This window comes from Kryptolebias marmoratus, linkage group LG2 (genome assembly GCF_001649575.2).
Source record: "Kryptolebias marmoratus isolate JLee-2015 linkage group LG2, ASM164957v2, whole genome shotgun sequence".
In the NCBI taxonomy this organism is placed as follows: Eukaryota; Metazoa; Chordata; class Actinopteri; order Cyprinodontiformes; family Rivulidae; genus Kryptolebias; species Kryptolebias marmoratus.
The window spans coordinates 14,173,462-14,194,071 of record NC_051431.1 but is presented as its reverse complement, the minus strand read 5'-3'; the positions used below and the strand labels follow the sequence as shown (position 1 = coordinate 14,194,071).

Below are 20,610 nucleotides of genomic sequence, written 5' to 3'. Positions count from 1 at the left end.
ACCGGCTCCTTGTTTGCATGTTTTGCTGCAGTTCGTTTTTTTTTCTTCTTCTTCTTCCTCTTCTCCTCTCATCAGGATTCTGCTCTGCGTCCCACCCTGTCTGTATTGTCTGCTCTGCCTTGCCTTTTCTGCACGTTTGGAGTGACGGTGCGTGCCAAGGTCGTCTTGCATCTTTTTAATTATCTGTGACGTCTTCAAAGTCTCATGTTTGGCAGCGTGGTCCTGGAGCACCTTTACTTCTGTGCCACCTAATATACGTGATTAAAATACAGTAAACGCCTTTCTGACGCCTAGACTGATGTGACATATATTATGTATGCATTATTATAAACGATATAAATGCATTATATATAATATATATATATATATATATATATATATATATATATATATTATATGCATTATTATATATATAGGATTAGAGGACTTATGTCTCAGCACGATCTAGAGAAACTCATCCATGCGTTTGTCTTTAGCCGCATTGATTACTGCAACAGCATCTTCACAGGTCTGACTAATAAATCAATCAAACAGCTGCAGCTGATCCAGAACGCTGCTGCTCGTGTTCTCACTAAAACCAGGAAGATAGAGCACATAACACCAGTTTTAAAGTCCCTACACTGGCTCCCTGTAGCTCAAAGAATAGACTTTAAAATACTGTTGTTAGTTTATAAATCACTGAACGGTTTAGCACCACAATACATTAAAGATCTGTTATCGCTGTACCAACCGTCTAGACCCCTCAGATCTTCTGCTTCTGGACTGCTCTGCATCCCCAGAACCAGAACCAAACGAGGAGAAGCAGCTTTCAGTTTCTATGCACCACAAATTTGGAACAAACTTCCAGAAAACTGTAAACCAGCTGAAACACTGGGTGCCTTTAAATCTCAACTTAAAACCCACCTGTTTAGAGTTGCTTATGGCTAAATTAGGGTTAGAGTGCGGGTTTTTGTCTCTTTCTTACTGTTTATTCATTGTCACATGCTGTTTTTATTTTGTTTTTTAATTATGTAAAGCACCTTGAAATCCCTTGCTGCTGAAATGTGCTATACAAATAAAATTTGATTAGATTTTTTTGATTAAGGTAGGATTTATTATATAGTATAGTTTATATTTCTTCCTATCCCATTTCAGACCCTGAAGTAAAGTTGTTTTATTGGACAGACGGTGTATTTTTCCATTCTTTTCACTGTTATTTCTTTCCCATCTGAGCTGATCTTAGACCGTAGAGAAGAGATTAATTAACCCTCTGACTGTGATAATAACCTCATTACCAAGAGGGGGACACTCCTAAAGCTGCAAACTAAGGTCAGATTGTCTGAAAGAAAAAACTGTCTCCTTCTGATCTGATTGAAGATTCCTCCTCGATTTTATTGTCTCCTCGGTTAGTTTATCGACTTACTTGAAACTCTGCTGAGTAAAACTCTTTTTTTAACTCACGCCTACATTTACGCTCGAAAAACGTTGGTGGAAGTGCGTTCCAGTGCGTACCTGGAATGCAGGTACGCACTGGATGTAAACAAAGCACTTTTATCTGCATATGCTTTACCGAACGAATCTGAGAGTGAATATGCACCAAAAGATCACCCCAAGCCGCTCTTCCATGGACACCCACCCATTGTTGGCCCGTTTTCAGTTACTTCAGTTCTTTCCATAAGTAAATAAACGCAACTTGTGCAGATTTTGTTGGACTTCATCATATTTGAACGAGTCCCTTTAAGGTCACAAATTACAAGTGAAACGCCTGTAAGAGTAACTTTTGTAGCTGTGGGATCTGATAATATTAAAACCAAAACATGGTGACCCCGAACATAAACCCACTCCATCAGCTGCTGGTTGTGTAAACAAGCTGTTTGACACAAAACCTCCATGTTGATTGTGTGTTTGTGTTGTTCCCTCTGATTTTCTTTTGTTTTTTTGTGTGTGTCTGCGGTTTTTTTTGCGTGTAACGGTACCTGAAGCAGACGGCGTGCCAGTCGGCGTTCAGAGCCTGGAGGTACTGCTCGTCACAGATCCTCTCCTTGCATCCCGCGCACTCGGGCAAACTTTCTCCAGCTGCAACGACACGTGACACCAGGGGTGAAACCTTGTTTTCAACAACGACCTGTTTGTGTCCCTGTTTGCATGAGGCTGTTATCTGTGCTTTCTATGTAAATCCCGGCCGGTGAAACGGGACAAACAGCTTCTCTGAACTTCCTCTGCAATCGCTGAAGGAGCTGCAAGACAACCAACACTTCAGCTCATTAGCTGACGTTGATTTTCTTTTTAAAAAATAAACTTTTAACCACAGTTTTGCCAGTCGATGAGGAAAAATGGTATAAAACTATCCAGTAAATGCATTCTAAACGCAATTATTTTTAATTGTATGCAGTGCTGGTAGTTCATTTTATTAAACCTTGGACATGTTTGTAACATCTGTATGATCACGAAACACATAAAGCCATACTTCACAGTTTAAAGCGTTGGGAGCAGCTAAAACCTCACCGATAAAAAGAGCTGCAGATCACAGCAGATTCCTCCTCTCTAATGAGGAAAATGTTCAGTTTCGGGAGAGATAAATTGGCCGAGTTGGTATGAGGAATTCTGCGACGCATCAAAGGAAGACGAGCAGCAGCGACTGTTCGTCCTCTGCAGAAGACAAGCTTGGCAGCAGCTGCAGAGCTTCAGGAGACGTCAGGATCCAGGCAGGAGAGGTTTCAGATCCTGCAGCTCTCAGTGTCCAACACTCAGGCACATTACAGAACAGGAGTCCTGTTTCTGTCTGCAAACGATACAGCGCTCTTTCCTCCTGCTCGTCGATTACTCTCTGCTGTCTGCTACGGATTTTTATTTCTCAGTGCCAATAAGCGGCTGACAGTTCACTCCGGGGCTCGACTTTAAGTTAGACGTTAGCGTCTCGGTGGTGGCTTCAGAAGCAGGGCTCTGTGGAAAGGTTACGAGTAGTTAACGTCCTGACTGTTGTAGATAGTTTCTGAACAACCTCAGTTCGGAAAAAAAAATAAAATAAACAGCGTATAATGCTGACAAGCAGGGCTATAACCAACGTCAAATAACTCCTGTCCCGAAAATGTCCAAGCAGATGTTGTTGCTGCACGGCGCCATTTGTCCAGCAAGAGACATGCCGTGCGTTTTCACTTCCTTTCTCATCTTTTCTTGGCTGAACCCAGAAGCATATGCGTCTGTAAACAAGAGCTGAAGTCACTGTAGCATGGAAATGTTTGACTTCTGTGTAGATTTCAGTGACAAACATGATGCTAATTCCGTTATCTTTTCTATGGCGTTTTCAATATTAGGTTAGCATCTACGCTGGTCAGTATAGACAGCAGCAAATCACTGCTGAATCAAACCATTTCTCCAAACTAAGCTTATCTACAACAGGTAAGATATTAACAGTTCAGATTTTTTTTCCATTTCAAACTATCCGAGCTATAGTTTTACTCACAATTTAGGCTGTGAACAGAAAGACAGAAACAGACAGAAAACATTATTTTTTTTCAAACGAGCAGGCTCCAAACGAAACTAAACTCTGATCACAGATCAGTTCAAAGTTACACGTCTGCAGCCGCAGCAGAAGATCTGAATATTCATGCCGGAGGGTTTTCTTTTCTGGACTGAGCGTCTGTAATGTTGCTCGAAGACAAACAGAGGCACGCCTGCGTTTTCACAAACCCAGTAACCTGTACAGGTGACAGAGCCCACTCCCCTGGTTACTCATTTATCACACCGATACCTCCAGCATCTCTTCGTCAGGAGTGACGTCCAGGCCGTGGCAACGTGAAGCTAAACGCCAAATAAACTTCCTTTGTTCCGTCCAGCGGACCTGACTGACGGCCGCGGCACGTTCAAACAGGCCCGGAAAAGGAAGGCGAACACACATCTGACTTAGACTTTCCTGCGATCTGTTGAAGTGGTCGTGATTAATAGCTCTCCAGACAATCTGAAGGTCGTTCAAAGTATTTCTTATTTTTAGACTTCTGCAGGTTTTTCACTTATTGTCCGCCTTGCATCTGACCAAGACAGTGTTATACAGCAAAATGAGGAAAGTACACAAGTGGAGGACAAAAACAAAAAGGCTGTGTCATCCTTTAGCTGAGCTGTACACCAACTTTAGCTCCTTGTTGGTGCTAAAATACTTCTAATAATTTTGGTCATTTTTATATATTTACCAATAGAAATGGGAACAAATTGTGACTTTGTGTCAGGCTGTTGGTAAAAAAAAGTAACTAGCTAGCAAATTACTACCTAGATACCTGTTGATAGTAACTAGCTGACAAATTGTTATCCAGCATTCTTCATAAATAAAAATAAAACGACGTGACAGATATTATCTTCGTGATAAACTGCTGGCAACAAAATAACTAGCTAACATATTACCAGCTAGATACATAGCTAGTACTGTTGCTTGTAACTAGATAAACAAATTGATATCTGGTTGTTTTTGTAGATTCAGTAACAGAAATGGGAACAATTTTTAACAAAGTCTGTGTCCAACTGCTGGGAACAAAGTAACTAGCTAGCAAATTACCAGCTACATACCTAGCTAGTACGGTTACTAGGAACTAGCTAACAAGTTGTGTTTCCTGGTATTCTTCATAAATTAAACTAAAATAGTAGACAAAATAAAAATAGACAAACTGCTGTTAAGAAAGTAACTAGCTAGCAAATTACTAGCTAGGTAATTACCAGCTAATTAGCTTGCTAGTAAGTACCAGATAAATAGCTAGCTAGCTAGGTAATTAGCTAGTAAATACCTAGTAATTAGCTAATAATTACCTAGCTAATTACTAGCTAAGTATCTAGCTAGTATGGTTACTAGGAACTAGCAAACAGATTGTTTTATCTGGTATTTTTCATAAATTTAACTAAAATAGTAAGAAGAAATTTTATTTTTGTGACAAACTGCTGTTAAGAAAGTAACTAGCTAGCAAATTACAAGCTAACTAACTACTAGCGAATTAGCTAGCTAAGTAATTAGCTGGTAATTACATAGCTAATTACTACCTAAGTACATAGCTAGTACCGTGGCTAGTACTGTTACTCGGAACTAGCTAACAAATTGTGTTATCTGATATTTTTTATATATTCAACTAAACAAATGGGAACATATTTTACTAACTTTGTGTCAGGATGCTACTAGCTAGAAAGTTCTTACCAAGCTAGTACTTAAATGCAACAGTATAATTACAATTTATTTGCTATAGCTAACAAATTGTGTTGTTTGGTGTTTTAGAAATATCATCTTTGTAACATGTTACTCATAACAAAATCCCTAAGAGTTAAAATTTTATTTCTTTGCTGTCTGTTATGTGTCGACACATCAATGGTTCATCCGAGTCCAGGAGCCTTTTTACATCTTAATAATTTATTAGAGTTGAGTAGCTTAACAAACAACAAAACATTCCTCTTAAAATGGCTTAGTAATGTGAGTGAAAAGCTTCTAATGCAAAAAATATATTTTTATATAAATAGAGAGAGAGACCTTCAGAGAGCCTTAATAACTATTGATCAAGATTAATGATGCCAAGCAGGTCTGGGACTTTTGCACAGTATTTTTAAATGCAACGATAGGGTTTTTCAAACCTTTTAAGCTTGTCCCCCCCCCCCCCAGTTTTCAGGATTGTGTAGAGATAAAATAAACGTGTTAAATGGCTGCAAACGAAGAGAAGGTGGCCGTTATCCCTGCATACAAACACGGGGAATGAACGCATCAGCCCGGGGGGGAAACATGGCTCCAGATGCAGCATTTGTGTCTTTACAGCCCGCGGATATACAGCTGCAACAGGGGTGGGGGTGGGGGTTATTTAAACGTCAGACTCAAACATGAGAAAACCGAGCAAAAGCAAAACGCGTTTCTCCCGCAACCAGCACGTGTTGGCCGTGAAGCGCCGCCCGCCCTGGCGGCTGCGAGCGCACAAACAAACCGCCTCACCTTCCTCCTCTCCCATGCGCTCGTCCTTCCAGGTGCAGCAAAGCAGCATCAACCTCATTCAATCTCCCGACTCCGAGCTGCTGGGAGAGAGCCAGCCGCCTCTGGTCGACAGGTAACCGGCGTCCGACCTCCAGCGGCTCCACCGGCGGCGGTCGAGTGGCTCTGCGTCTTCGGGTCGCTCTATCCCCCCCTGCGGCTGCTGTCCGCGCGTTTCAGCGGCGCTTCATTCCTCACAGCCACCGACCAATGAGGTCTCCGAGCCGGGCAGAAGAGGACACGGGGCTGGCCAACTGCGAACACGCCCCAATTAATGAATTCACCATTTCATCCGCGGGAGGGGAGGGTGCGGACGGCCACCACCCTCCGACACGAAAAGTACTGAATAAGTGTTTCAGCAGGAAAGAAGCGAACGGGAGCAGGGATTTATTTTTTAGTGGAGGGCGCGTTCACTGAAAACAGCAGATATGATAAAATGCGCTAAAGCGTCGTTTGGAGACTAACAGATAGACGCCGTTTGAGAGGATACTTTGAGTTAGAAGTATGGCAAACGTGAAAAAATGTGAACATCATCCATCAGCACGCGCTCGTTTCAGTACGCAGCGAGCGAGCATCGCGTTTCCTGCTCTCGCAATCGGCCCTTGAACGCAGCACAGTTACAGGAAGCTGTGCTGTTTTATCTGCTTTGGCACTAAGCTTCAAAGTTGTAGTTTTTTTAAATTGGTTGGTTGTTTTCTTTTGGGTTTTGTTTTTTCTTTTTGGTGATAATTAGGACATCACACCCAGCCTGTCTGAGCCGGGCGGGGGGTGGGGGGGATGTTCTGCAGCTCCTGGTGTTTCTGCAGTGGGGCATTGTGAGACTGGAGCTCCAGCAGATGGAACAACACAGTGCACGCTTCTCTCGCAGGATGTGGATCCTGGGTCAGTGGTTCTCCCAGGAGAACATCAGAGAACAGCTTGTGTTCACTGTTTCCATCTGGGAACAGAGTTTCCCGCCGCAGAGCACAGACTCTGGCAGAAAGTTATTTACCCCAGCTATTTGATTATAGTGAAGTAATCACACATATCAGACTTGAAACTGCACCAAATCTGAGGCATTATTTTAATTATAAGCGGGCAAAGCTGAGCCGCCTCCACATCAGACGGTTTTGATCCAGCTGCTCCTGCTGCTGGTGACTTGTTCCTTTTGCACGGACGGAGAGAAACAAAAAACAGGAGGCACGGCTTCTTCTTTAAACACATTTTTATTTTGTTATTTGTTTGTTGGAAGTAAATACACTGCCAGGATATCTGGGGAACGAGAGTCACATGTGTCTTGGAACATAAAAAGTGCAAAACCACACAGTTCCTCCTTCTACAAACAGTTTTTAAATAAAGGTGAAGCGTATTCCACGACACGCTCTGACCCGGCGAGGCTCAAAGACAGCTCTTCCACAGAAGAAACTGAAGCCATTTAAAAAAAATAACAAATAATAATAATAATAATCCAAATTAGTTGAAAATACAGTACAAAGTTACACAGAGAGATGCGGTCACTTGGCAAACAGAGCTTAGAAAACCTTTGGTCAGTAAAGCTTTTATGAAAGCAGCTCAAGTAAATAAACAGGAGGGCTCTATGCCTCACATAAACACACAATAAACAAAGAATTACTGCAAGTAATAACGCTGGATAAATGCAGAAGGATTCTTCTTGATTTATGTTCACACTTTCCTGATAACGCTGAAGCTATGAGTCAAAAAGCACGTTGCAGGAAACTAAATGGAGTAATCGTGTAATGACGAGCTACATAAAAATAAATGAGACTAAACGTCAGAGGCAGACACGGGCGCGCTCTTCCATCCCACTCAGAGGCAACGATGCTCGAGCATTCGGCCGCCCGGAATCGGATTGTAGATGCTCTGCTTCTCATCATTTCTGGCCGTCTTCAGATTCAGAAGAGCAAGAGGGGCGTTCGGCGGCGTTAAAAACGCAGAGAAAACAGGAAAAAAACAAAAAACCAACCCCAACCGCGCCGCCACTGGAGTCAGCACAATGGCAGAGAGCAGATGGGTTGGCCGGAGCCCTGCAGCTCCTGCTGATTTACTCCCAGCAGGCCTAAAAATAGAACCGGATTGGATGGGGGTTTTATTTGGACCGACCCCGGGAGGTGATGAGCTCTGTGCAGCCAGGTGAGACGTTTCGGCTTGTTTTAGGGAATAAAACCAAAAAGAAAAATCTTCTTTTTTAAAAAGTCAGACTCTGACATCTGAGGGCTTTAGATGGTCTGTCTCACTACCACACACACACACACACACACACACACACACACACACACACACACACAGAACAACATATAAACACACTTTATAGTTCAGGTCGGCTGGTGGAGTACAACGAGTTAAAGCTGGTTAACTTGAGCACATTAATGATTAAAAGGCACGGTCGATAGCATGTGTCACATCAGAGCGTGTACAAAATTCTGGGTCGGTGGGTTTGTATCAAAACAGACGCTGAAGTCAAGTAACAAACAGGTTGTCTAGTCGGGCTTGGGTTGTATCTGAAATGTACATTCTAGATCATGCAGTAGCACCATGGTTTGTTGAGGTCACTGGATCCGCAGGGGTTCCTCTTACTTCCTCCTGCCGCAGTATTTACCCTGGCATCCTGCAACGCCACCTGCGGGAAGCGGGACAGGTGCGGTTTATCGTTCGGCTTTTTTCGTGAAATCACAGTTTTGACTCGAGCCGTGATCCTCACCTCTGTAGACCCCTCCTCCTCCTCCTACTCCTCCGCCTGCACCAAGGAAGCCCTGCAGGGCGCCGTACTTTGCTGCCTTGGCTGCAACGGAACAAAATACAGCGAAGGGTTCGTAAAATCGAATCAGATATTTACAGATTGGGACGAGGCAAAAGCTGAGTGTTCACAATGTTATCCACAAAACGCCGAACTAACTTGTCTGTTTGCGTCATTTCTTCCTAACTGCACAATTAAAGCATCACAGACGGATTCTGGTTATTTAAAATGGAGGACAATCCATCCTGTTTTCCCAGCAGACTTGCAGAAGGCGCTCCGTCTCGTTCAGTGAGCTCTCACACATGAAGTCACATCATCTTATCCTCAGAAACGAGAAGGCTGCCGCCACATTTGACAGGAAGTGAACCTTGTTCTGCTGAACAGGTCAGGTCAATAAGAGGAGTTTATTTATGCAAAGCGTTCATTTTATGAACTCCTGGTTAAAAGGCGTGCTGTAGATTTATGTTTTTAATCAGATGTTTGTGAACTTTGCTGTAAATAACCAGCTTGTGATTCAATTTAAAAAAAAAAACTCTTCTTGTTTGAGTTATCTGTGTTACAGGAAATAGAAATCAGAGCTACATTTAAATAAGAGGGACATAAACATCTCAAATATCTTCCAGCGAAGCCACCGTCAGTAACATTTGTGTTCGGGAACACACAGGTGATCGTACAGAGTTCAGACCGAAGGGATTAGTAAATAAGCCGGGTTTTATCAGACTCCTGATGTAAGAACTTGTGATGTTTCGGTACCTTGTTGGGGAGTCATCTGGGCTGGCACATATCCACCTGAACAAAGTGAAAAGGGTAAATTAATCCCAGCAGATTAATGCTGAAATGAAACTAGACGAGGTCTGAGGTCGGGTGGATCCTGTATTTTCCTTTCACCGCTTCCTTCTAAAGATAAATGACTCTATTTTGTCACGTTTCAGGTTGATTTATGGCGCGACTATCACTGCTAAAAGGAGACTACAGAGAACTGTTCATCGTGGACAGACATGTATACATGTACAGTATGTTACAGACTGATGTTGACTCATCAGCCAAAGGAAAATGTGACAAAAAAAAGTGAAATTTTTGGATGTAAATGTTGTTACCAGGATAGAACTGCTGAGGGTATCCCACATAACCAGGAGCCACACCTGTAAGTTAAAAAAAAACAGGATTAAAATAAAATTACTGTGGAAATGTCATGATATATGATATATCATTACAGCTGGACAGTTTCAGTGGATCAGTGACTGACTGGAAAGAAACTGTGTTGTTACAGGATACACACTAAAAACAGCCGGGTCGTTCCAATAACTCAGTTGGGTTAAAGCCGGTGGGTTACAGTTTTGGGTTGGTTTGACCAAATATTGGGTCGAAAGGTTCGATCCAGTAGTCGGGTCAGGCCAGAAGTTGACCAAAACGGACCTGACTGGTCCTTTAAAGTCTGATTAGCTGTGAGAAAAGACAATTTTTTCTGTTTTACTGACTTGATTTTTATTTTATGCTACTAACACAATTTCTACATCAATAAATTCTTATTTAGGGGCTGTTTCTAGGCCAGCAGTTTTCAGAGTTTACATTTGTCATCAAGTCCTGGGTGTGTAAACTACAGCAGCAACTTCGAGAGGCAGTCGTGCGATGGACCTAATTCCTCCAATTACAGAAAGTGGTATTTCTGCATCAGGGTTGTCCTCAGATGGACGTGCAGCGTCTGTGGCCACAGAGACAGATTGGGGCCGTGACCTTCTGTGACGGGCCTGTACAGAGTCTGCTGCTGGGGGGGTAGTGGTGGTGGTGGTGGTGGGGGGGACGCGAGGGGACGCTGCTGCTGCGGTTCAACTGGGCGGCTCGTTCATCATCGGCGGGCAAAGCAAAGAGAGGAGAAAAGGAGGACAAGCAGCTACGCAGCGAAAGGAAAAAAAACAAACTCTGCTGCGTACCGCTGAGGTGAAGTGTGCAGAGTTAGGCCCTTGTACTATTTAAAAAAAAATGCTTCTTTGAGAAGTAAAAGGGAGAAAACAGAGGAAGACAGAGCAGCAGAATGAAAGCACAGATCCTCACCTTGCTGGTATACACCTCTGCCTCCAAGGTTACCATAACCTGCTCAGATTCAACAGAAACAAACATGATGTTTTCATGGTTATTGTTCGGACTGTTCAGTCTCCTCTCCCCCTCCCTGCCCACCTCCTCTTACGATGAAACATCAGAAACAACCTCGTCTGAACTTCCCCCCCGACGGTTATTTTAGGGCAGGGCTCTCTCCCAATGACTCCGTCTTATCGTCGGACAATCTTATCGGGGAGGTATGCGCCGAGCTCCTAACAGCGGGGGAATTATGTGTTGTTTACGTGCTCCATTTGGAAACTCCTAACGGCGGCAGAAGCCCTGCAGGGTTTCCTTTCGACGAAGCCTGCGATGCTGAGGTTTTCGTCTGTGTCGATGTTCCCTCCACTGTTTGGCACGCGCACCCTAAAGGTGATGCCGCACGACAAACAGGCGTGTTTTTTTTTATGCACTACGCCACAGCTGGGCAGGTGTGCAGCTTTGCCATGAAGTCAGTGATCGGGGGGATTCTGTTGAACTACCTGGTTCGGGTGCATTAAGTCCACCGCCCAGCTCCTAAATGTCCAGCTGTGGACAGACGGAGACGGAGAGGGTGAGGGACAGGGAAGGCATACAGCTCTGCATGTAAGACTGGAGAAGCAGCTCCAGTAAGAACCAGCCCTTCAATCCTGACACACACAGTTATCAGGCCGCCCAGCTCCATTTCCTGCACAGGAAGGGTGACATGTTAGCGTCTCCTGACCAACTATCACTCTGAGCACTGGGCCGAACGATCTAGTAGATTTTTTTAAAATTTGTTTATTTCTCGTTAAGTCAGGGGAACGTTGTGTTTCAGAGCTTTTCCACTGCTCTCATTTCAGATCAGTCATATGGATACTTCCCCACCAAAAACAAACAAAACCTTCATTTCCATTTCTTCTTTGAGAAACTTTTAGGCTCATTAGCGTGTTCAGCTGACCTTGGTATCCTCCAGCCGCCAGTGGGATTCCCGCTCCGCCTCCTGCGACTGAACGACACAGTAAAATCCACGGTTTTGATCAACGCTCGACGACACATTAGACGTGCAACGGGAGGAACTAGGTGGGGCGGTTCCCTTTCAAAGACCTAAACGTACCGGGAGGTTTCAGGGGTTTCGCTCCAGGCTGGATTCCAGCTCCTGGTCGGATCACAGCGCCGTACGGAGCTAAAACACAGGGAGGAACGTCGCAGATTAGACCGAATCCACAAACACTGAAAAGGAAACTGTTATAAAACGTGCCTGCGTAAGGTCCACCGATGGGGTATCCACCTGGACCTAGACCTGGACCTGTGAAGGACAAGTGGGGTTCAAACTAACAGGAATAATCTGATAACTGTCATCATGGTAACTTTCCTAAAAATCACAATCATTAAACGTGTGAAATATAGGAAAACCTAGGACCATTTAATGTTGTTTTCATGTCTATCTCCTGTCATATTGTATGTTTTTTTTCCCATTAGTGTTTAAAGTGTGACAGAAAAAGTGCAGAACAGCAAAAAAAACACAAAAAAAACTACAACTCTGAACCTGCGGACGCTTAAAAGTGATGACTTTTGAATTTGCTGGAGGTCTAATTGGGCTGAGAAAGGCCTGATGCAGCATTTTTTTTTTTTTTTTTTTTACACAAACTGCTTGTATTGATTGGAGCCGGATCGTTAGCTGTCCAGACAGAAAAACACGCTCGTTAAAGACTCAGCGTCGAAATTTGACATTGAATGTAACTTTTTTTTATTTTAGAAATATGGGAAGCACTTAAATAAATCTGCATAATTCTAATCTAGAATATATATATATATAAAATCTATACAATATATGTTGTATAGAACCATAAATTATTAAAAAAAACACACTTTTCAACAACATTAACTAACTAAATACAAAGTAGTATATTTATATAAATAAACATCATAATGTATGTCATATTTACTTTAAGAGTCTAGATTTGTGGCTCTTTAAAAAGTCTATTTAGTCTGAATAATAGTTAAAAAATGTTTAAAAATGCCTCTTTTACACCTTATGGTTGCAGACTCCTGATATAGTTTGTAATTCAGGAGTCAAATTAAGGATTGAGCTGCAGCGCCTTCATGTGTTTATTGGTGAGGTGACTAAAGAAAACAGGGGGCATAAAGAAGGGAGTGAAATAAAAAGCAGCAGCAGGGTTACCTGGGATGAACTGTGGGGGTTTGGGTGCTTTCGCGCCAACACCTGAAAACAGAAACAGCAGATTCAGGGTTTGTCTTTGTCTCCACCTGGTGGCCAGACGTGGAACTTTTCGGTTTAATGACAGAAATAAGGTTTTTCTGTGCAGAACTGCTTAAAAAGTCAAAATAAACTGGAAAAATAAAAACAGAACTTTTTGGAATTTGCAAAACAGAAAAGCTCAGTGATATATATATATATATATATATATATATATAAAATGTAATATTTGAGTGATTGTTTGTTTCTCCTAGATTTCTTTGCCTACTTGCTCTTCCAAACACAGCCCTTCGTTCTGGTTCTGCAGCTGTAGTTACTGAACTTTAACTCCTCTGTTTTACCATCTTATTTACTTAAAGATACCTTTTAATAGTCCTCAGTCAAACCAATCAGTTTAAGCTAAGAAATAAAAAAAATTTCAAGTCTTTACAAGACAGAAAGAATGACCGTCTATAGGCAGCCAGTCTAAAACAACCCACAGCAGTTTAAATATATACATATATAACTTTATACTGATATTTTAATTATGAATCAACAACATGAACTTAGAAAAGAGACAAGAAAACAGAGTTTCTCACTTCTTTTCAGTCTCTTCTTCATGTGCGTCTAATATGATTTATAATCTAAATTTGCTCGTTTCACGGCATCTCCTCTCTCATTTCACGTTGTTTTATTTCTCCACCGAGCTGCACGTGGGCCTGCGTTTGTGTCTGACTGTCCTCTCTAACTTATTTCGGCACAAACAGAGTGATAATAAATAAAAGAGTAAATAAAGCTGGCCAAAGAAAGGAGCAGTAATCGAGCTTTAGAGCCGATCGGGGCGACTGAAGCATGAGATTCATGTCAGAATCAGGTGTGGATTTTGTGAATCATTCAGCTTTACGCTCTCAGAGTCTTAGATTTTGCTTCTCCTGTTAATCTGGCATATTTCAGAAAACAGGTTTAGAGTAATTTTTATAACAATGAATAAAAAAAAAACTGGACTAATCTCGCTCACCGGTTTGAACTGGGCCTATTGAATCACCTAAAGACACAGAGAGGATTGAAATAAGTTCACATGAAGCAGATCATATCTGAAATGTCACAAAAACCAGGCTGATTTCATTTATTCTATTTAGATGGCACAAAACACTGTATTTGATATGTTTAGATATCTAGTAAAAGACATTTTTGTACAAAAAGAAAAGTCAAGAAACTGTTCTGACCACTAGAGGGCGCAGGTACTCCTGCTCCACCTGTAAGGGACACGAAACAGATTTATCACACCTAAACTTTGCTTACAGGATTCATTAAAAGAAACATGTCAGTATTATTGGATGCATTTAAATATGGGATATTTTGGCACATTTACCAATGCTTGTTCCAGCTGTTAAAAAAGAAAAAAAAACAAACAGAATATAACAAAACAAATGACAGGAATTCATTTCAAACTATTTTAATTGTTATTATTGTTTAAGCGCCTCTTACCACTCGGTTGTACGACTCCACCAGAAACTGTTGACAGAGTTAAAGAACAAAATTAGTCACAAACAGGACGAAACGCACATTTATTTATCTATCCACTGGGAAACTTATTTCGTACTCACCGCCTGTTTTCACAAAAACCGCAATGAGCGAAAGAAGGAAAAAGGCAAAGTTAGTGGGAATATTTCTGGAATGGTTGGGTCTGATTCTGTCTTTTAAATGAACCTATGTGGATAAAAAAAGCATTCAAAGCTGAATGAGCCGTGTCAGAATGATTTCACTGGAGTAACAACAAACACGAAGCCCGAAGAGTCGAAACGTTTTAAAGCCTGAGCACCAGTAAACCTGGACTGGTGGGCGAATTTAAACAACGAGCTTCTGCGAGTTTAAAACGGAGGGCCTGCTGCGTGACGTCCACGGCTCAGCAGAGGCAGCTTGTTAGTGGAAAAGGGGAGGTGGCGTTGAGAAAAGGTCGCGTGACACGAGACGGTGACGAGTAGCAGAAAGCAGACAGCTCAGTCAGCCTCTCATTCGGGCGCAGCGTGACTTCATATGAATGAAACACTTCAGGCTCGCGTCTGGTTTGTGTAAAAGTTCCCGTATTTGTCGGGACGTGGCGCACGCCGGAGCCAGAAACCCGTCAGATCCAACAACACTGAGAGGAGTAAGTAAACAGCACAGGTCGGCACGGTTAGAAAGAAGCCGGGGCGAGTAAAATGATTAATGCAGTTTTTGAGAAGACAGACATTTTTAAGACTAAAATGAGAACATTTCTGTTCCTCACTGTAATATCTGGACAAATAAATGATACAAACGTTCCTAAAGTTGGTGATTATATGATGCAAAACAGGTGGTTCAGGTTAAAACAACAACAGTTGAAAGAGATGAAGCAGTGTTAAAATCTGTAATCTAAATCTGTAAACCAGTTAGGTGGCAGTGATGCGTGCTTATAGAGCGTCGGGGTTCAAATTCACAAAGAAACGAGCGGCAAAATCAGTGAAAAGCTAAATGTGGTGTGTTGCTGTGTGTGGTGGGAAGCTCGATGCAGGCAGGTGAGTCTTACTGGGATGAGGGAGCTCTGGTGCCTTGCTAAGCGCAGAAAGAGGCGTGGGCCCTGCCAAAGAGACAACAGGTTCCTGTTTCATCCAGGGTGCTGTCAACAAAGCTGAAACAAGAGCGAAAAAAGGCCCAGAGGAGGCAGGAGAATCCTGGAGCCTGTGAGCTAGAGGCGGTCAGTAGCTGCTAGCATTAGTGATATCAATAACGTGTGAGTCGTGGGTGCGCAGGGGAAGGAGAAGCCCGCACGTGGCGGTCAATAAAGCGAACACACACGTGGAGGCGCGTGTGTGTGTGAGGTTTGATCTGAGAGATACCTGGCCGAGGAGTCCCAGTGAGGCCCAGATCCTTTCCTGCAAAAGAAGAAAAAGAGTCATTTTTTTTGGTTTTGTTTTGTTTTTGTGGCACAGGTTGGTAAATCTGCGCATCAGAAGCCGTATTCAGAACGTCAACCTGGTTTTAGAGGAACGCCACCGGGTCCGAGGGAGCCGTTGGAAATGTCAGCGAAGCCCGTGTCTGGAGTCACAATCTGCTGCCCGCCAGGAACGCTGCCTGCAGGAAGCGCACACACAAGGTCTCCGTTATTTCTGTTCGGACAGAACGCCTCTCGGATCGCGGCCACTGACCCGTAAGCCTCCGATAAATCTGACGGTTTTTAGGGAACGCGGCGACAGAACACCAGAACAGACCTGAAGGAAGGTTTAAAGGCATTTATTAAAGCTGGAGTTTACTTGTTTTTTGTTGTCTGATTCTTCGGCAATCTGTTGTTCATGTTGTTCATGAAAATCTTGTTTCTTTGATTACACAAACACATTTTTTTTTTTTTCCCGTAGAACTCTCTGGTTATTAGCGGCAGCACTTCTTCTGCAGCCGGAGAAACTTCAAGCCGGATTATTATCATATTTTTGCCAGAAATACTGTCCAAGGTGATCGTGTAAAGATTTATAAAAAGCTGTGGGATTTCTGAGAGTCAAGGCAGAAATTGAATTTGTCAATCTGGTCCCACTTAACCTGAGGTGGTCAAAGAGCTATCTACAACAGGTAAGATATTATTTGTTAATGACCTTTACACAGCACTTCGTTTCACAAAATCAGAACTGAGCCTTCAGGTTCTCCTGTCTTTAAATGTTTTAAACAGGAAGTTTCTCGTTTTACCTGGTTTTGGTGGTTTGACGCCTCCTGGATATCCTGCACAGACACACACCGTCGTCAGCGTCTGTTTCACTGCTCATTTTGAACTTTTTGTTTTCAACATAAAAACAGTAACGGCTCCGCTGGTGTTATCTTCCACATGCAGTACCTGTGGCTCCGGGCACCTGTCCTGTTCCAAACCCTCCTGCGGAACCAAAATCAAACGGAAAAAGGAGCAACATTTACAAAATTATCTAAACCACATGATTTATCTAAACCTAATGATTTTTAATCCATCCATTTTGTGTTTGTGGCTCATACCATATTTGGCGGCTTTTGCAGCTTGGGAGTACTGACCACCTCCTTGGACTCCTAGTACTCCTCCTGTTCCTAATCCTCCTCCAACACCTCCTGATTTACAGAGAGAGAGAGAGAGAGAGAGAGAAAAGACGGGTTTTATTCTGAGTTTTGTGTAACTAAATTAAAAAAAATACAGAGAGAGCTACAATGAGAACAATATCCATCCATCTTCTATCAGTTATCCGTGGTCGGGTCGTGGAGGCAACAGGTCCAGGAGGGAAACCCAGACCTCCCTTTCCCCCAGAGACTCTCCAGCTCCTCCTGGAGAATCCCAAGTCGTTCCCAAACCAGAGAGGAGACAGAATCCCTGCAGGGAGTTCTGGGTCTGCCCCGAGGTCTCTTCCCAGTGGGACGAGCCTGAAAAACCTACAAAGGGAGGCGTCCAGGAGTCACCTCAGCTGACTCCTTTCAATGAGGAGGAGCAGCGGCTCTACTCCGAGCTCCCCCCGGATGAAGGAGCTCCTCTCCTGATCCCTGCAGCTGAGCCCGGCCGCCCTACGAAGGAAGCTCATTTCAGAGACTCGTCCCCGACCCGGAGGAAGCCTTCCACCCGTGTGCGGTTTGAGAACCACGTCCTCGGACTTGGAGGAGCTGACTCTCCTCCCGGCTGTGGACCGTCCCAGTCCACCATGAAGGTCGTGGTTTAAAGAGGCCAGCAGGACCACAGCATCCGCAAAAGGCAAAGACGAGACCTCCTCCTCTCCACGACTCGAGAAACTGTCCATGAGCACCACGAATCCGGACCGGAGGCGAGGGACAGCCCCGGCGGAGTCCGAGCTCCACTTCGTCCCGAGGACGTGGACCCGGCTCCTGCTTCGGTCAGACAGGAACCAGGCAGCCCTCAAAACCCACCCGGGAACCCCGTCCCTCCCACAGCACCTCCACGGAGTCCCTCAGGGAACACGGACAAAAAAACCTTCTCCGGATCCACGAAACACACGAAGACCGGAGAACCAAACTCCCATGACCCCCCTCAGCAGCTCAGGAAGGGGTTACCCTCCCGGAGAACAAATTAAAACTTTTACCCATTCTGAATCAGTTTGTTTCTCTGAAAACGCCCCCTGACTGTGTAGTATTCATGTTTCTATCTTTTTACCATATTTAGCAGCTTTTGCAGCCTGAGAGTACTGTCCCCCTCCTGGTAGGACAACTCCTCCTGCTCCTGGTATTGTTCCAGCGCCTCCTGAAACTCCTTAATAAAAAAAAAAAAACAAAACAAGAAGCAATCAGGTTTCATTATTAATGTGTAGGTAATGAAGTAAAAAACAAAATAAATCAGATCAGATGTATTGTGATCAGCTGATTGTGTATTGTTTCTCTTTGTATCTTCTGACCATATTTAGCAGCTTTTGCAGCCTGAGAGTACTGTCCCCCTCCGGGAAAGACTACTCCTCCTGCTCCTGGTCTTGTTCCAGCACCTCCCGAAACTCCTGATGACGTTAGAAGTGCGGCGTTGAAAAGGGGAGAACGTGCTTTGGACATTTTATATCCGTTTATTTCAGCCGACTGTGTGTTGTTTGCGTTTTACCATATTTAGCAGCTTTTGCCGCCTGAGAGTATTGTCCAGCTCCCGGAACGAAAGGCACTCCTCCTCCTCCCAGGGCGCCGTATCCTAACCCCGCTCCAGCTCCTCCAGCTCCTCCAACTCCTCCAACTCCTCCTGTTTAAGGTGAAGACACACGGCTGCAACATTACTTCGCTGCAACATAACTTCCGAACGACACTAACAGCGCTCACAGCTTTTGTTCCCCAGAAGCGCCTCATCTCCCTGATTTGAGGCCTGATCAGAAGAGACTGATTCACACCACTCTCTAAAAAGGATCTAAACTAAAAAGGGAGCGAAACTTTCTCACCGAACTTTGGAGGTTTGCTCCCAGCGCCGCCCCCATAAGCTGCAAAGATGCAGAGAAGTTGTTAAATTACAACAAATGAGACGGCACTCGAGTTAACTCACCAACACTTTAACTACTCACCACCATAACCACCTGGCAGCACCTGTCCTGCTCCCCCTGGGACTCCACCTCCTCCCAGGCCTGTCTGTGGGACTGTTGGTTGAAGCAAAATATCAGCTCATGACATTTTATTTTCTTTTTAATTTTTATTTTGCAAAACAAATCCCATTTATCGTTGCATTTAGGGTAGAATCTTAACGAATTCTGGTTGAGACAAAAACATTTCAATAGTCTGCACACGTGGTCTTCCCATAAATCGCGGCGAGTTTTGCACACCGTCAAAAGGCAAATATCTGAGTCTCACCGTATTTAGGAGATTTGGCACCAGCTGCTAAAGCTGCAACACAAAAAGCAGGAGAGAAGTTAAAAGACGATCCGAGGGTCTGATGAAGGAACGAAGGATTTCTTTCACGGCTCGCGTTGATTCGGAGTCTGCTTACATCCATATCCTGGGCGATACTGGGTTCCTGGAATCCCTCCAGCACCTCCTCCACCTCCTCCACCTCCTGGAACCACACCTAAAGAGAAGTTGGTAATATGTCAGAATTCCTTCCCAGTCGTTGTGCTTGCAGATTTCATTTCATTTACCATATTTAGCAGCCTTGGCAGCAGCAGAATATCCTCCACTTCCAAGACCTCCAACTCCCAGACCTCCTCCACCTCCAAAGCCTCCTCCACCTCCCAGTCCTCCTGCTCCTGCAAAAAACAAATTTATTCAGAAGCATTTCACTCACCCTAGTAATTAAAAACCTACAACTAAAGTAACTAAAGTGAGAGATGTGGTGTTCGTCCTTGGACAGGTGGTGTTTGCACCACAAATCACTGCTGCAGACTGACACCGTCTTTCATGAGCACATCACAAAAACAAAACGTATGAATTGTTTCCTCCCACTCAGCGGCGCCGCCCGCCAGCTGTGATCGTGAGGTTTGTCTGACATTTCAGGGTCGTTCTCTTTCTGCGTTATCAAAGTCAAACCCCTGAAATCGAGCAAACATCACGGCGTCGTGTTTCAGGTCACCGCAATTCGGTGACCCCAGCTGACCCACAGGTAAGGAGCAACGAGCTGTAAGATTTGATCGGGTTCAGCTCCTTTTTACCGTATTTGGCAGCTTTGGCGGCGGCGGCGGCGGCGGCAGCAGGGTTGTACCCTCCTGCTCCTCCTTGTCCTCCTGGTCCGACGAGTCCACCTCCGATGGCTCCAGATCCTCCCACTCCTGTGGAAAACAGGTCAGCCTACCGTAAAGAAAAGGCTCGACCAGGGCAAAGTGTGAACTTGTAATAAACCAAAAACCAATCCCAGAAAGCCGAAACAGAATTCTTGAAAGAATAATCTGCTCCAGATCAATGAAGAAGAACAAAGTACCCAGAAGGCCTTGTGTGGCTCAGAATTTAAAGCCTTGTGTAAGATCATTTGTGTCGCGGCAGAAACACGTCATGGCTTACGATGTTGGTAAAGGGTAACAGAAGCAGCGTGATTAAACTGAACTCACTTGTGTGGCGACGTATTTACCCAAATGACACCAACAGCAAAGATAGATTAAAAAAAGATAGATTAAAAAAATAATAAAAAATAGAAACCATCATTTCTAAAATGATACCTAAAGAGAGAGCAAGCCTAGGACATAGGGTCAGGGGTGGAAATTAAAAATTTTGATCACCAGCCATAGTGGCTGG

General features: G+C 43.8%; 2 protein-coding genes across 10 annotated transcripts in view; both read right to left on the bottom strand.

Moving 5' to 3' along the window:
* The window catches only part of limk1a (LIM domain kinase 1a), a 41,692-nt gene extending 35,432 nt beyond the window's left edge, over positions 1–6,260 (bottom strand). Inside the window, exons 1-2 of the mRNA XM_017433403.3 lie at positions 5,930–6,260; positions 1,956–2,055 (exon numbers count right to left, since the gene is read on the bottom strand). Of these exons, the coding sequence (XP_017288892.1) occupies positions 1,956–2,055; positions 5,930–5,987 (158 nt within the window). The 5' untranslated portion in view covers positions 5,988–6,260. The remainder of the gene's footprint in view (positions 1–1,955; positions 2,056–5,929) is intronic.
* An 891-nt stretch (positions 6,261–7,151) lies between these two features.
* Positions 7,152–20,610, bottom strand: part of elna (elastin a) — a 46,511-nt gene continuing 33,052 nt past the window's right edge. For 4 of the 9 annotated variants that reach the window (XM_025009893.2, XM_037980452.1, XM_025009895.2 and 1 more), the window contains exons 19-47: positions 20,034–20,150; positions 19,524–19,631; positions 19,376–19,453; positions 19,240–19,272; positions 18,957–19,028; positions 18,837–18,875; positions 18,512–18,643; positions 18,318–18,413; positions 18,080–18,175; positions 16,945–17,034; positions 16,793–16,828; positions 16,648–16,680; positions 15,946–16,044; positions 15,810–15,845; positions 15,500–15,550; positions 14,559–14,561; positions 14,440–14,466; positions 14,324–14,338; positions 14,178–14,207; positions 13,970–13,996; positions 12,937–12,978; positions 12,013–12,060; positions 11,869–11,937; positions 11,713–11,760; positions 10,752–10,790; positions 9,797–9,841; positions 9,453–9,488; positions 8,664–8,744; positions 7,152–8,582 (exon numbers count right to left, since the gene is read on the bottom strand). In XM_025009893.2, coding sequence (XP_024865661.1) covers positions 8,536–8,582; positions 8,664–8,744; positions 9,453–9,488; positions 9,797–9,841; positions 10,752–10,790; positions 11,713–11,760; positions 11,869–11,937; positions 12,013–12,060; positions 12,937–12,978; positions 13,970–13,996; positions 14,178–14,207; positions 14,324–14,338; positions 14,440–14,466; positions 14,559–14,561; positions 15,500–15,550; positions 15,810–15,845; positions 15,946–16,044; positions 16,648–16,680; positions 16,793–16,828; positions 16,945–17,034; positions 18,080–18,175; positions 18,318–18,413; positions 18,512–18,643; positions 18,837–18,875; positions 18,957–19,028; positions 19,240–19,272; positions 19,376–19,453; positions 19,524–19,631; positions 20,034–20,150 — 1,673 coding nt within the window. In that variant the 3' untranslated portion in view covers positions 7,152–8,535. The remainder of the gene's footprint in view (positions 8,583–8,663; positions 8,745–9,452; positions 9,489–9,796; positions 9,842–10,751; positions 10,791–11,712; positions 11,761–11,868; positions 11,938–12,012; positions 12,061–12,936; positions 12,979–13,969; positions 13,997–14,177; positions 14,208–14,323; positions 14,339–14,439; positions 14,467–14,558; positions 14,562–15,499; positions 15,551–15,809; positions 15,846–15,945; positions 16,045–16,647; positions 16,681–16,792; positions 16,829–16,944; positions 17,035–18,079; positions 18,176–18,317; positions 18,414–18,511; positions 18,644–18,836; positions 18,876–18,956; positions 19,029–19,239; positions 19,273–19,375; positions 19,454–19,523; positions 19,632–20,033; positions 20,151–20,610) is intronic. The other 5 variants (XM_025009899.2, XM_037980458.1, XM_025009894.2 and 2 more) reach the window with 5 other exon arrangements.